Source organism: Chionomys nivalis, chromosome 18 (assembly GCF_950005125.1).
Source record: "Chionomys nivalis chromosome 18, mChiNiv1.1, whole genome shotgun sequence".
NCBI lineage: Eukaryota > Metazoa > Chordata > Mammalia > Rodentia > Cricetidae > Chionomys > Chionomys nivalis.
Window position 1 is genome coordinate 23,952,854 of NC_080103.1, and position 14,705 is coordinate 23,967,558.

General features: G+C 40.9%; 1 protein-coding gene and 1 pseudogene across 5 annotated transcripts in view; one reads left to right on the plus strand and one right to left on the minus strand.

The window, feature by feature from the left end:
- Positions 1-375: 375 nt before the first annotated feature.
- Positions 376-14,705, minus strand: part of Ntng1 (netrin G1) — a 328,456-nt gene continuing 314,126 nt past the window's right edge. For all 5 annotated transcript variants that reach the window (XM_057793617.1, XM_057793613.1, XM_057793616.1 and 2 more), the window contains one exon: positions 376-3,183. In XM_057793617.1, coding sequence (XP_057649600.1) covers positions 2,954-3,183 — 230 coding nt within the window. In that variant the 3' untranslated portion in view covers positions 376-2,953. The remainder of the gene's footprint in view (positions 3,184-14,705) is intronic.
- LOC130889715 (rRNA-processing protein FCF1 homolog) lies at positions 6,548-9,406 on the plus strand (annotated as a pseudogene).

A 14,705-nucleotide genomic window follows, 5' to 3' on the forward strand; every position in this document is an offset into this window, starting at 1 on the left:
CTCTCCCACCCCTTTTGAGTTTTATACACATCAATAGTGGGAAGAGTGATGTTCCTACTTTGTAGGGCAGTTGACAGAGGAGCTCATGGAATAGCTGGTTAGCTCGCCTTAAGGAACCTTCCAGGACACAAAGCAAGAACTTGATCCTCAAATGTGGGCATGACTTAGCACGCCCTGTTTGCCTCAGCCCTGTCTCAGGACAAAACATTACAACTTGAAAGACTTCTAGAAAGCAGCAGAGGAAATCCCATCGGCTGACATTTCTTCAAGAGAATTGGCTTTTTAAAGAACTCGAGAATCCAGATTAAAAAGAACATTTCATTTACGTTTGTTATATACCTAAAAGTGAATTTTTATTAAAAGTAGATCACATCACTCCAAGAAATTCAGAGAACTATATCTAAATACACTGAATGCAAGATATTCCTCATCAATTTAGATTCTTATAGCCTCATAAAGATAAAATGCAGATGAATCGGTTTAAATCAGGCCTTCATTAAATTTCAGAATGAGCTTTTTTGGAATCCCATGGATTGAATTGTGCATTATCTGATTCCTGATCATTGTGGCAAGGTTATGAGTGCATAATTATAAAGTCCACCATTGCCAGGAATAACACAGTCTGCCTTTGGTTTGTGCTAATAAACTATACGACAACTTAAACTCCATCTTAATATAAGAAGTCCACCTCATTAGAAGTAATCTCACACTCTGTAGGCTATCAGCTTTTTCATGTGTATTCTTTGGTGAGCTGGGAATATAATTTTCTATTTATGCTTCTAATGTAAATCTGCCATTTCTGGTTGGCCACTCTGGCATGAAGCCAAAGCGCTAATTTATTTTCATCTTTCCCTATTTCTTACATCAAAAGAGGCTGTTGGTTTGAATAACAAACATTCAATCGACTTGGACGTGGGGTAGCAGGCAGAACAGGCATTACCTGCTTACCTTTTATTGCCTTCTTTGAATTGGCTTTTCTGGGAACAAAACCAATAAGACATGCTGTTCCTTCATCTAGTTTTGACTCGGGTTATTTATCAGAAGGCATTTCCTCCCCCTCTGCTCAGCAAAGACTGGCAGCAGGGTGAAGAATTCAGCCTGGAACGAGTTTCTGACCTAATACTGTCATAGGTTATTGTCCCACCAAGTCACGTAGGACTTCATTGTCCTTAAGCTTCTGTCTTGGCCTCATAATTGTTTCTGATTCTGAGAGATGCTGCTGCTGACACATTTGTCACCTGTGGGGTGGCAGTATCCTGGGACAGAACATGCACTGTTCCACCAGAACTTTGCAGTGTTTCTCCCCCCTCCCCGGCTCCCTTTGCTGTCTTGTATGGTAATTGGCCTAATAAAAGGCAGAAACAAGAATTTATTACACCTTGGGCAGTACTTGAAACAGACTTTATTCTCAGGAACAGCAGTTATGTCTACTTGCTGCTGTATATTTTGATATTTCATTTAAATACTTAGAATATATTCAAAGTCAAATTGCTAATCACTCAATTTCCCTGCTGCTGTCCTGGTTCCCCAGGTGGCCTCTTATGATACTCCATGTAAACACTGTATTTGGAAGGATACATTGATCAGCATCCCTAGAGTCACATGATCACCATAAATCTGTGAAAATAGCGTGACTTAAAAATAAAAGTCTCTCAGTACTCTGCCAACAGGCTTTGGCATAATCTTGGCAATCACTTAGATATTTCTTTCTCCCTGTTCTTGCGGTTAGGATTTTTCCCTGGTGGAAAATAGTCTCGTATTTTGCAGACGCTGTCCAAGCTAGTGACTATCCATCCATCTTCCTGGGCTACTGATGACGTCAGTTGACTGTGTTAGGTCCACACAAAATCAGTGAAGTGACTGTGAAACTCTCGGAGGGTTGTTCCTTTTCCTCTTAAGAAGCGGCAATGCAAATTCCTGACGTCATTTATGCAGGAATTTTTATTCTTTAAATTCTCCAGCGTTAAAGCAACAAGAAAACATGTAGAATGTCCTTTGGTGGAATCTTATTACAATTGCTATATATGTAAACTGATATTCTTTGATGCCAGCACGCTCGTTGCCCATACAGAGAAATCTCTGCACAACGAAACAAAACCAAAGCAAAGAGAGGACAAAAAATCAAACGTCAGTCTTTGCTGATTCGAATTAGATACATCAACAGATTGTCTGGTAACATAAATTGGCAATAATACAAAAAATCTACATATTACAGTATTTCAAGAAAAATAACTTCATTTTAATACAAAAGGATAGATACACTTTCTCTTTCCTCTAGCCACTCTTGTGAAGTGGGTGTGAGCTGGCACTGGGCTCTCAGGCTGCTAAAATATACAGGGGTATGACTGGCTTGCGCTTTGGAAGGGGTCTGTTACACATGTATATCACTAACATCAGACAAAGAAACCTTTCAACCAACAAGGGTTACAGAGCAACTTTCACTAAAGCACAGGTTGGAAGGGATGGGGGCGGGGAGCCGAAGCAGGCCAATATGGCAGCTCGTAACAGATTTCCTTAAACCCACAATGCACCTGACAGCAAAGAATGCTTCTATTTGGTTGGTCCACACACTGGGCAGAGCGGTAATAGGGTGCACCACGGTAGAGTAGCGAATTTTTTTTTCCTTTTAGGTTGATAGATCAGTTTGTTTTTGTCTTTCTTTTGGGGACTCTTTCGCAGCCTTTCAGGTCCGCAATGGGCTCTGCAGCTGGCAATGAGATTTGCAGTGATAATAGTAACAGCTGCCAATTCCTCTGGAGTCAGTGATGAACAAACAGTCTTGACTCCGACGGATGTGCTGTCCGGGTCTGAGAGATATGGCTTAGTTCAGTTATGCCCTCTTCACTTGTACACTGTGTTGGAGTGGGTGTGCGTGTTTTCTATGTTAGTAGCAATCGCTTGGGTTGTGTCTGCGTCCCCACAGCACAGGCCTGTCGGAGGGCTGGTGTGACCCCTAGAACACCAGGGGACTGACTGTCCCCAGCAGCACGGTCAGCAGCAGCAGTGCTGGGGAGCCCCGTGGGGGTGCTCCCTGGCCGGAGTCAGAGCCACAGCTGCCGGCCTCTTCGCAACGCAGCTTCTCACAAAGGATGCCGGTATAGGCGGCTGGGCACAGGCAGCGCACATTGTTGTGGCAGGTCCCTCCATTCTGGCAGTGTAGGAGCTCATTGTCGCAGACATTAGCTGCAGAACGAGGGGAGGGATGGGGAGAGGAGGAGAAGCAGAATCAATTTAAGTTCATCTGGAACATCATGTTTTCAGCTTTAAAAAAGAAATTCTCTATCGATCTTGCCTTCCCCCTTCCCTCCACAAACTAAGCATGTGACTCCAATTTCCAAACAAATGTACTTGACTGCCTTTGCTTCCATCATATTAGGCCTTTTCGTATAGTTTTTTTTTCTTTCATTTTTTCTTTTGCCCTGCAATCTTTGTTATTTTCCAGTTCAGGCTATTGAATATTAAGTAATGCAATGCTCCTGGTTTGGAAATTCTTATGTACCCGGGACCTTTCGTGACCTCCTAGTTTTTAAAGGACAAGTGCCTGATACAAGAATGGCGAACCTTGAGCTTAGATGAGTGCTCTTTAAAATGCAAAGCGGTGTTGCTAAAATGACCAAGAACCTCTCGGGGGTCAGGACATTCATCGTCCCCTGCACCAATTCCAGCCTTGTTGTGCATGCAAAGAGGCCACAGGGAAGCAGGGGAATGCAGGTTTGGGATGTGACGAAAGTAGCATGCTCCAGGCAGGCGACAGCCAGATGGGAAGAGGGAGAGCTTGTTTCGTGGGAGGCATGTGAGGAAGAGCAGTCACATTTGTCCCTGACAGCCCATTAGGGGTTTTCATTGCTTTGTAAATATGGGAAGTAGAGCCCAAGGTTACCTTGATTTGGGAACAGTAATAAATGCACCAGTGAAACCCTGATTACCAAAATTTCATTACATCCATCAAGGCATAGAATCAGGCTGGAAAAATCAAGCCGCAGCTCCTGGCTAAAATTCATTTGCAGCCCCCGTCACAGAACTTTCCCCTCTAATAATTTCTCATATCTTCCAAATTCCCGTTATCCTCATTAATTCAATGTCTTGTATTCTCTTAGATAATCAAGGTTTCACTGATTTAGCAGAATGTTAAATAGAACCCAGGGAAATTAACACAACAACGAAGAATAAGAGAGCCAAGAAGGAGCGCTTTCCAGCAACGTTTACTGCTTAAGCACTTAAGACACAGATCACTCTGGACAGAGGGCGGGGCACAGAGCAGAAAAAGGAGTTTTTTTGTAAATTATAACAGATTTCATTCAAAGAAAAGGTCATGGCCCAATTTCTCCGAAGATGTCACATTGACACACACACACACACACACACACACACCCCACAATGGTGCTATTAAAGACAAAACATTTTTATCAAATAATTCCCACCTTCCAAGTAGTAACTCAGTAGTAGATAGCGTTTGATTTGTCCATTAATCATACTCAATACTCATGTGGTCTTCAAGAGGGGCTCCACCCACACACATAAACGTATGAATGCTCTTGTGTATGAATGGGTTGAGGAAAGGTGGCACTGGGCATCCACAGGGCTAATAATAAAGTGCCTAAACAGGGTTCAGTGTGACTACATTCCTCGACATTCCAGGGATACATAGAAGACAGGTGCATAATACATTGGTATAATTAGCACTAGAAAATCATTCATGTTTGAAATGCTGGGACACAAGGCAGTGTTACATGGATTATAAGCATCAAGCATACAAACTGCCTCTCAGTGGGTGGCTTAGATTGAACCCAAAATTGCGGTATTTTGTCAGTCATTTCTTGGCATGTCAAGATCTGTACCTATGAAGCATGGCTCCCAAGCACAGGGTGATTAGATTCTTGGACAAAGCAGATAAAAGTCCTGGTGTATTGTTGTTGTTGTTGTTCATTGGGAAAGTATACAAAGGCATTAGGGGTTTCATTTTGCTTACACTTCAAGAAATATCTGTTTAATTGTGGCAACATGGAATAAACAGATCCAGGTAACCATTTCCATTTGAAGTTAAAGATTTTGACCATTTCTTGTTCTAGGAGGCAGATTGCAGAATGGGATATTTCCTTTCATTTGGGCACTAGACATAGGGAAATATCTGTTCCATCAATATCGATAATTGCTTGCCTTGAATAATTGAGAAGAAATCAATAGTTAATTAAATATCACTCCCCTCTTTTTTGCGAAGCTATTTTTCTTCCTCTCGGACTTGAATGTAAAGCAGCTGTTGAGCAGAGGTTTCTTTTTTTCTAAGAAGCCAGTGATTAAGTTAAAATTCAATACCTTCCCTACATGTAAATAATCTGCTAGTTGGTTTGGATGGTTGTGAAAAAATTTAATAAATACACAAGAAACAGATGTAAATTTAATAAATACACAAGAAACAGATGTAGCCCAGGATCTGTCATCTCATAAACAGGGGGAAAATATCCTGGGTAATAATAAACAGGAAAGAATGGAACTTAGCATACATTTTACTATTTTTGAATTTATGATAAAGTACATTACATTTGGGTTCTTGATGGTGCCCATCCTCTTAAAATTCAACAAGAACAGGATTTTACCGTGCATACAATATCATCTAATGGCTGGGATCACATGCTAGAAATACACTTAAATCTAACTGCAGTTCTTACCTGATGCTTATAACCTCATGCTCCATCTTCATGTCATTTAGTACCAAAATTCTGTTGGTTAATGAACAAACTAGATGGTTAAGTATCAAGGAGCTCTTTTTCAGCATGTAAGACCTTGTACTGAACACCATGGAGACAATAAAAACAAACACAAAGCATAGTCTCTGTTCTCATAGAGCTCTAATTTACTTAAGGAGATGAAATACATTCTAAAAGGGATCTAGCGCTGATTTCATTAAAACATCCTTATTAGTTCCATCCACCTCAGTCGTTTGCCCATGACTAGCTTCCTGCTATGTTTTGTGGTTACTCTAACTGTCATCAAGGAGTTCACAATTTGGTGGAAAATCAACAAACACAACCAGAGACAGTCAGACAAGGCAGAAAAAGACCACAAAGCAAGTATTTGAAAAATGTTAAGTGAACACAAATGATGGTGCCTATGTTTTGGAGACTAGAAAAAGAATATAGAAAAAGAGTTGTATCTGAACAACGGTGCACACAAGGCAGATACAGGTCAAAGAGCACCATGGATGGGGAGACTGTGTGTGTTAAAGCAAAGAGATGCCAAGGGGCTACCTAGGTTGTTCAGAATTTATCTTTGAACACTGATTCCCCTCTTTGGTTTTTACAATGAAATCCCTGCAGGATTCCACCAACAATGGACCACAGAGGGAATGAAGAGGGAGAGCTGGGGTGTGTGAAGCCCCTTCACTCTTCCTTCTTAATGGCTTGCCTGCCCAGCAATGGTTCTTTATCTCAGCTTTCCTTTGCTCATCTTTACTCAGAACCAGTTTCTCACTGAGCCACGTAGATCTCTGCACCATCCTGGTAGCTTATCTCCAAGGCACTGCTACAGGTGTAGGCAGACATCAGCCCTCTTCAGAGATGTAGTTCTTAGGTTTATGAAGTTTCTCATCTACCCTATTAGTTTCTGGGAAGCCCCTCTTCTTTCTTGTAATTTCTCAACCTCTGAGTGATAGTTACTACTGCATGAGCACTTACTAGCCAAGAGTTATGTTTGGTGCCGTATTCTGATGTGTAGTCTTCAAATATTATTATCCCATTTCCTTTAATAATGTTTCTCTGGAAGTAAGTGATTCCAGAAGAAACAGGAGTGCAGCGTGAACAAGGGGAAGCAAAAGAAAACAAGAAGATATGAGACCATGAAGCGAATGCTTAGTCTCAGAGACTTAAAGAAAAGCATAGATTAAAGCCTAAAAAGAAAGAGAAGAAAGATCCCAGTGCGCTGAAGGAAAGAGAAGTCCCCCAACATACTTCCTGCTTATTCTTCCAGTACAATACACAGCTGGGTCCACCGTACCACATCCTTGTTGACACCAACTTCATCAACTTTTCCATCAAAGCCAAACTAGACTTAGTGCAGTCCATGATGGTCTGTCTGTACGCCAAGTGTATCCCATGTATAACTGATTGTGTGATGGCTGAAATTGAGAAATTGGGCCATAAGTACCGAGTGGCACTAAGAATCGCCAAGGATCCACGATTTGACCGACTTCCGTGCACACACAAAGGAACCTATGCTGATGACTGCTTGGTACAGAGAGTCACTCAGCACAAGTGTTACATTGCGGCTACTGTTGATTGAGACCTCAAATGAAGAATCCAGAGGATCCCTGGAGTTCCTATCATGTATATTTCTAACCATAGATACAACATTGAACGGATGCCAGACGATTATGGAGCTCCTCGGTTCTAATTCTTACTTGACCAAATTCACCTGCCTTTCTTTACCGGCTTTCTCTGTTGTCAGTTAATTAAACACACTTTTTGTTTTTGTTTTTTGTTTTTGTTTTTTTTTTAAATAATGTTTCTCTGTTGAAACACCTAGAAAAGCTTGTTTTCTGGCAGGAACTTGACTGAGAGACGCAAACATTATCTCAGGGAAAGATAAGTGGGCTGTGCTTGGAAGGCGGGCTGCATATAGGACAAAGGGGGGTAGAATGCCAGGGGCATTCAGGCTGTGGTTATTTTATGTGTAATCTGCAGAGTCTGAGAAATGGGCAATGGGAAGCTGTCAAAGGTAAATGAGGCATCTGGAGTTTTGAAGGAAAAAGAAAGATGAATTTAGACAAAGATAGACCATTGGAAAGGAGACGAGACACTCAAAAGAATGGGCTGGGGCTAGGTTGGAGTAATGGAGAGAAGGAAGGGCACACCTGAAGGTAGTTTGCATAGCCAGCATGAGTGATTTTAAGGTCTCATTTGAGTATGTGGGTAGGTCACAAAGAAATTTATTAAGGAAAGGCACTAAGAAAGGAATTTAGTTAGAGAAGTCAATGAATAATTTTTTTTAGACTTATTGGCTGTGAGGAGTCTGTAAATTCTTCTTAAATGTTTTATTAATACTTGGGAAAACTACTGTCGAAGCCTAGTTGACGTTATAACATACTTAAGAAGAGGGACCTTTCAGAAGTATTACCAGGGATGAACAAAAGCTCACATGTTGGGATAAATGGGCATTTTTCTTTCTACCATGTGATGTCTCCCAGCATTTTATTATAAAACACTAGCAATTTATGATAAGAAAGAGAACTTTAGCTCTTACCTAGCTATTTATTATTATAAATTAGTCTGTGACCTTCTGTTATGGCAATACAAAATGAACTATAATGAGATGCCGCTATTTAATCGTGGTGCTCCTTGGCACTGGGCTCTGCACTCCTGCTCATCACAAGGCTCTAAGCATCCTTCATTAACTTGTGGAGCTGGCATGAGAATGGACAGCCCAGTACAATGCTCATGTTCTTTCTATTCTACACTGCATGAAGTTGTAGATTAACGTGACAACAGGAAAATTCCACCTAACGTGTAACTCCCGGTTACATCTCTATTAGCTGTTCTTCTATATGGATCAGCTTCAAACTGAATTTAGTTGGTGACATTTATTTTAAGTTTATCTAAACATTCTTTATTGTTATTGGCTATAAAGGGGTGTCTTATCTCAGTAAACAGGAGGCTTCCTTTTTAAATCCCTCATATAATCCCTTTGACCCAGGATTGATGTGTATAGTTACTTGATATATACAATTCCTTTTGTTATGGTAAAATCTGACTTAGATACAGAAAAAAGCTGATACTCCTTTGATAATAGCTTGACCTCTTTTTTGGTAGGGTTTCTTTTACTGTATTTTCCTTTTGCTGTTTATAAGAAAAACTTATTTATGGCATGACCAATATAATGCCACATAACCTGTTACCTTCTGATGCTCCAGTATTTGAAATGCTTTCAAAAAGTGTGCCTGAGATATTCATAGGATGTTGGCAAGTAAGGTTGTATTAATGTGAGACCAAAACAGAGTTGTGTGGCCAGAAGTTGAAATTTGGAGTCTTGGTAGAAAGGTTGAAGTGAGCAGGGTTTTAGGATAGCTCTGCTCACAGCATTGGTGAGCAAGCCACAAAAGCAGATAAACAAGCTCTCATAATCACCATGGTTTATAAATCCACTCTAAATTTCATAGGGAGAAACTAGGAACAAGCAATACTTCCTTTGTTACTTCTGTTTTTCCTGTAACTTAGATGAGGAAAGCCAGAAGGATGTCATTAAATTATTCAGGGTTTCTTTGGTGTGTGTCTGTGGGGGGGGGCATGTAGCTGTGCACTGTGTATGTATGTATGCATGTATATACATATATACATGTATATATATGTGTGTGTGCAAGTGCTCATGTGCACGTGTGTATGTGTAAGAGCATGTGATGTGTGTCTGTCTCTGCATATGTATGTGTGTATAAGTGGATCTAATATGTGTTTATGTGTGCACATGTATTAATATATAAGTATGTGTATGTGAGTGTCTATGTAAGCACTTGTATGTATAGGTATGTGGGGGTCTTTGAACATTATATACAACACTGTATAAAACTATTTTCAAAATACGAATTATAAAATCTTGATTTCTTTCTGTTCTATTAGTCTTTCTGGAACATGTCAAAAAGCAGACCTAGAAATTGCTCCTATATATTGTTCAAAGAGGGCAACAGCCAGGACTTAGTGTCATTCCTTGTTCTATTCATTTTTCCTTTAGAAACTGAAAGGGTCATTTATTCCCTTATGGTCACAATGATCCATCGCATTACCAAAGAGACATTTTCTTTCTCTGTTTGTGTTTGGTTCAAAGTCATACATTTAGGCTGGCCCTGTCCGTGAGCTGCTGCTATGCTTGAGCAATGCTGGGTCTGTATTTATAGACTTGAAAGTGTCTCTTTTTGGCTTTGCCTCCTGTACTTCAAGGAATCGATGCAATGCGTTGCCATGACAGCTTTCCTTGATGGCTGTATTAATAAAGTGACCTCTACCTTCCCCACCTGAACTGAGCCCAGGATCGCTGAGGGAAAGATGTTCCAAATTGTTCCCATCCTTTGCAAAGAAACGTCAAAGAGTGAATAACCTCCACCAAACGGGGTAATAACAAAGGCATGCGTTCTGCACTGAGGACTCATTCAGGCAGCAGGGAGCTGAAGAGCTGCGATTATGACCCATTTACACAGCCTTTGTGGCCGCTTTACTAAATTGTGAGCAAGACATAAAATAGAACATGCTGGTTAAATTCTGAGGCATGAAGAAACTTTGCAGACTGCAGTGGAGTTTGGGGGCAAGTTCTAGGCACACCAACTATATTCTTAATCTTTTTCTCACCTGTGGCCATGAGGGATAGTATACCATGGTAGGGAAATTGGTTAGGAGCCATTAACTTTGAATTTTGGTTTCAAGAAGCCACACTCTACTTGGAGACATTGCCCTTATCATGGACTGACTAGTGACATCTGTCCATCTGTCTTTTAACCAGATACTTTTCTGAGCCAGACCAACATGCTGATATGTATACACGCATGTGGCTTGTCCAGCTTGTCCTTCGAGGAGAACCATAACATTAGAGAAAGTGAGGTTTTCTAAACTTTTGGGTTTAATTTGCATGACTAATTTTTAGGTGTGTGTGTGCGTGTATGTACATGTGTATGTGTGTGTGAGAGTGTGTGTGTGCACGCACATACACCCACATGTGTACAGAGGCCAGAGGATGATCTTGGGTGTTCCTACTCAGGCATCATCACCATTTTTTTTTTTGAGACAGGATCTCTCATCTTCCAGAACTTTCCAAGTATGCATTGCTAACTGGCCAGGTAGCTCAGAGATCCTCTTGCCTCTGCCTCCCCAGTAGAGAATCAGCAAGCTTGAATCACCATGCCTAGATTTTTTTGTGGGGGTGGGGGTGAATTCTGGGGATCAAATTCAGGTCATCAGACTTGCGAAGCAAATGTGTTGTTAACATAGCTGTCTCCCCAGCTCTGCATGACTGATATGAATAAGAAGCCTACCCCTGCAAAAGAAAATAATGAGGAATTTCTCCGTCATTTGATAAGATATCTAAGGATTGCTAGACATGTGTAATTCTGTGTGTTTTGATTTGTTTGACAGATTTGGTGACTACTTTCATTTGACTTGTTTTGCCTGTCAGTCTAGGTTGGCATCCCATGGGAACAAGACAGTGTTTGTCTCTCACATATACTAACAGCATAAGGGAGGGCGAGGAAAATTAAATGCTAGATTCAAGTCTCATCTCTGTGGATAATGCGGTGGGTGAACTTGTGGAAATCACTTAACCTCTTAGTGCGTTCTTTCCTCACTTCTGAAGCAGAGATAATACACCTGTCTTATTCCCCATCTCAAGTTGGTGGGAGGCTGGAGGTGGATTATACAGAAGTGTTCTACAAGGAACAAAATACAACCCAAGTAGGCTTTATAGTGTTCCCTCCTCAGTCTCCTTAATACAAGAAATTGAGGGTGTATGAGCAAAGTATTGATTCTTCAGGGTAATGAATTCCTCACATCTCCAATCCAAGAAACCTGAAGGGAGAAGGAGAGTGGATGGCCTCCCTCGAAGGTAGCATCTGTGTATGCTCTGTGGATATGAATCTAGAGAGAGCCTGGGGTCAAAGCATGTGGTTGGTGAACATTTGTATTCAGTTGCTGTACACTCCACAGTCTTGCAAGGTCACTTTGCAGTGGTGGTACCCATTCTTTCAGAGGCGAAATTTATACTCATTTAATGTGTGCTCATCTGTATCAATCAGTATACAGAAATGTGGTCTGTTTCCAAGGGAATAAGGTTGTGTGTGTTGGGGGGGGGGATATGAGCAGATAACCCCCAACCTGTTTACTCTGCTTCCCAACTCAACGTCACCTTTTTAACGTTGAAGGTTAGAAAGAACCGGGCACAGACTGAAGTAACAGACGGAAAGCTGGAAGTGATCATGTGGAAAGACTCCTCGTTGCTTGCTCTCAACCTGTGCTCCTGTCTGTGCCTGTACCCTTCAGAAATATAGGTGGTGCAAGCACGGCCCTTATGTGACAACATCCAGTCTTCTTGATTGCAAAGTAACAAGTCCAAGGAATGGGGCAGAAGTGCCTGTCAGGAACCGCGAGGAGGCTGTCAGCTCAGTGGTCAGACGTGCCTCATCTTCTTAACCAGGGACAGCGGGTTCTGACCCGAGGGAGAATTCCTCCACTGTTATTCATCCATTATCAGAGCGCTTGTTATGGGAGTGAGGTTTTCTCTTCTTCAGCCAAGGAAAGCACTGCTTACAACATCATAAAAAAGGTCTCATTTATTTTAAAGAAGACATAGCTACAGGCTTTTGTGTCCTGGTAGGGGGAAAGAGATGACAAGTAACTCCAATATGGGAGGAAGAAGCACCATCTAAATTCCTTAAAGACTTTGGCTTTACACCACGCAAAAAGCCTCAATCGTTGTTGAGAAAGAATTAATTCTGCTGCAAATCCTACAAGCCTAAGGCTGGGCACCTTTCCCAAAGTGATCATTAATGATGTATTGAAATCCTATTTAGGTCAACACCTTCAGACACAGATATAGGCAGAGTGCTTATAAAGATAGTACTGAGAAATCACAGATTTTCTCCTTTGGTTTCCGAAAAGACACTTTTCTCATTTAATGAAAAGGTGCAACCTCTACTCTGGGCTCAAGGTGAAAGATGGCTGTTATGGGAGGAGTATTCACACACAAGGGCAACACACATCCAGGAATAGATCATCCTTCCCAAGTACAAGCCATTATGCCGGGAGAAAGGCAGATGCGGGCTGTTTATTCATGATGAGGTGTTCATCCGTGGTCTGCTCCATAAATGCAGATCTGCACCTTCCATGTCTTATATAATGAAAGCCCTAGCAAAGAATTTGGGATAACTTATAACCAAATACGACCCACATTTTTCTCTGACTGTTGAGAGTGGAATTGATTTTTATCAGTTTAAATTCTATCTTTATACTAATTTATTCTTTTTGAATTGCCAAGAACAAATATACAGTGTTTTGTGTGTGTGTGTTTCTTACCTCTTTACATATCCAAAATAATTTATTGTTTTGTGGGTAAGGTATATTTTACTGAAATGATAATAGTAATTCATTTCAGAAATGAATCCTGCCATCACATTCTACAATATTTGGAATTAATATATATTTCTAGTAAAGCTGTCAATTAATCTTAAATGTCCCAAAATATCTCAGAAAATGAGTGAGTTCCTACATGATCCTATCTTTATAACAAGTGTCCCAGACACTGTCTCCCCTTCTTTTACCAAGCATTTCACAGTCCCTGACAAGAAGGGTGCCAGCAGAACATCCTGAAGTCAATAGAATCTGAACACAGATGTCTTTTTTTTTTTTTTGTAAGTAATGATGGAAGAAGCAAATGGCTAGAAGTTGTTATCTTTGAAGATGAAGTCACAGTCATCATTGAGATGGAATATTCCTACGACTTCTCCAGGTCAAGGGAATCATAGTTGAAACAATTTCAAGCAAACAAACCTCTTTCACCAAGCTTGACCTTTGAGGACTGTGACGTTCTCCCTTTATAAATGTCTTTATCATAGGCGATCTCTTCTTGTTTGTTACCTGTTCTCTGTTCACTGGGTATATCATGATGCAGAATTGTCTCAGGCACTAAGTTGATATTCAATCACTATTTATTAAGTACATACAAAATTTTGTCTGGCTTTTCCTCTGTCTGTTTATTAGCAAGCAGACAACATGTGAGCTAACTATTAGGACAGATAAGCAAGGAAGTGGACAGACACAGATTCCTGGATATGGAAAGCTTAACAGTCAGAGGTTAAGAAATGGCAGGAACTTTGCCTTGATGATTTCATCCTAGACACCTGGAGTAGGAGCTCGGTGTATCTGCCAAAGCAGAAGTGAGAAGGCACTCACAAGCTGGTGTTTTGAAGGGAGGCACAGGTTCAAGATCGACAGTGCATGCAAGAAGCAAACCAGGAACACGTGGGAAAACCACTTGGAGGTGTCTTTCCTCCAACTCAGACTGGGTACCATGATGTGTTAAAGGTTACCATGTATGGGCTTTTGTTGTGGTTGCTATTGTTTAATAGAAAACATTAACAATAGGAAGGCAGGGATGCACATTAAAATTTCTTCCTCCGAAGATCCAAAATATCTCTGGGAAAGGGGTGGAGGTGAGAAGAAAGAGAAAGGATGGCCAGTGTTGGAGATGAGGAACCAGGAGCATTCATTTCACTTTCCATTAAGCAACACACATTAGCTCTTATTATGGAGAGAGCACTCAGAGCACTGAGAGCAATATGATGGGGGAGAAGAGGTGTCTCGGAGGCCTTGAAGGAACCTGGTAACTTTCTGTTTGTTTATTTTCCAATTGGGAAGGTGATTAGTTAAATATGAAGCATAGGCTGAAAGGCTGCATAGAGCTACTGTATGTTAAGTTAGGAGATAGGTGCGGACCTGTTTATAGGGACATCGCAAATGTGAGCAAGGAGATTTTGGATTGAAACAATGTAAGAATTATGAGAGATAATCTATATAAACCATGCTGTGCTGAATACAAATTTTCAAGTTATTGTACGTCCTGAGAAGGAGGCAGAAAACCTGCCATGGGCCTTGGATATCCAGCATTAAAAAATACAAGTGTCTAGGGCTGAAAGGTGATAACTGTGTCATTAGTTCCAAGTGTGTGTGTGTGTATTGTTGTTG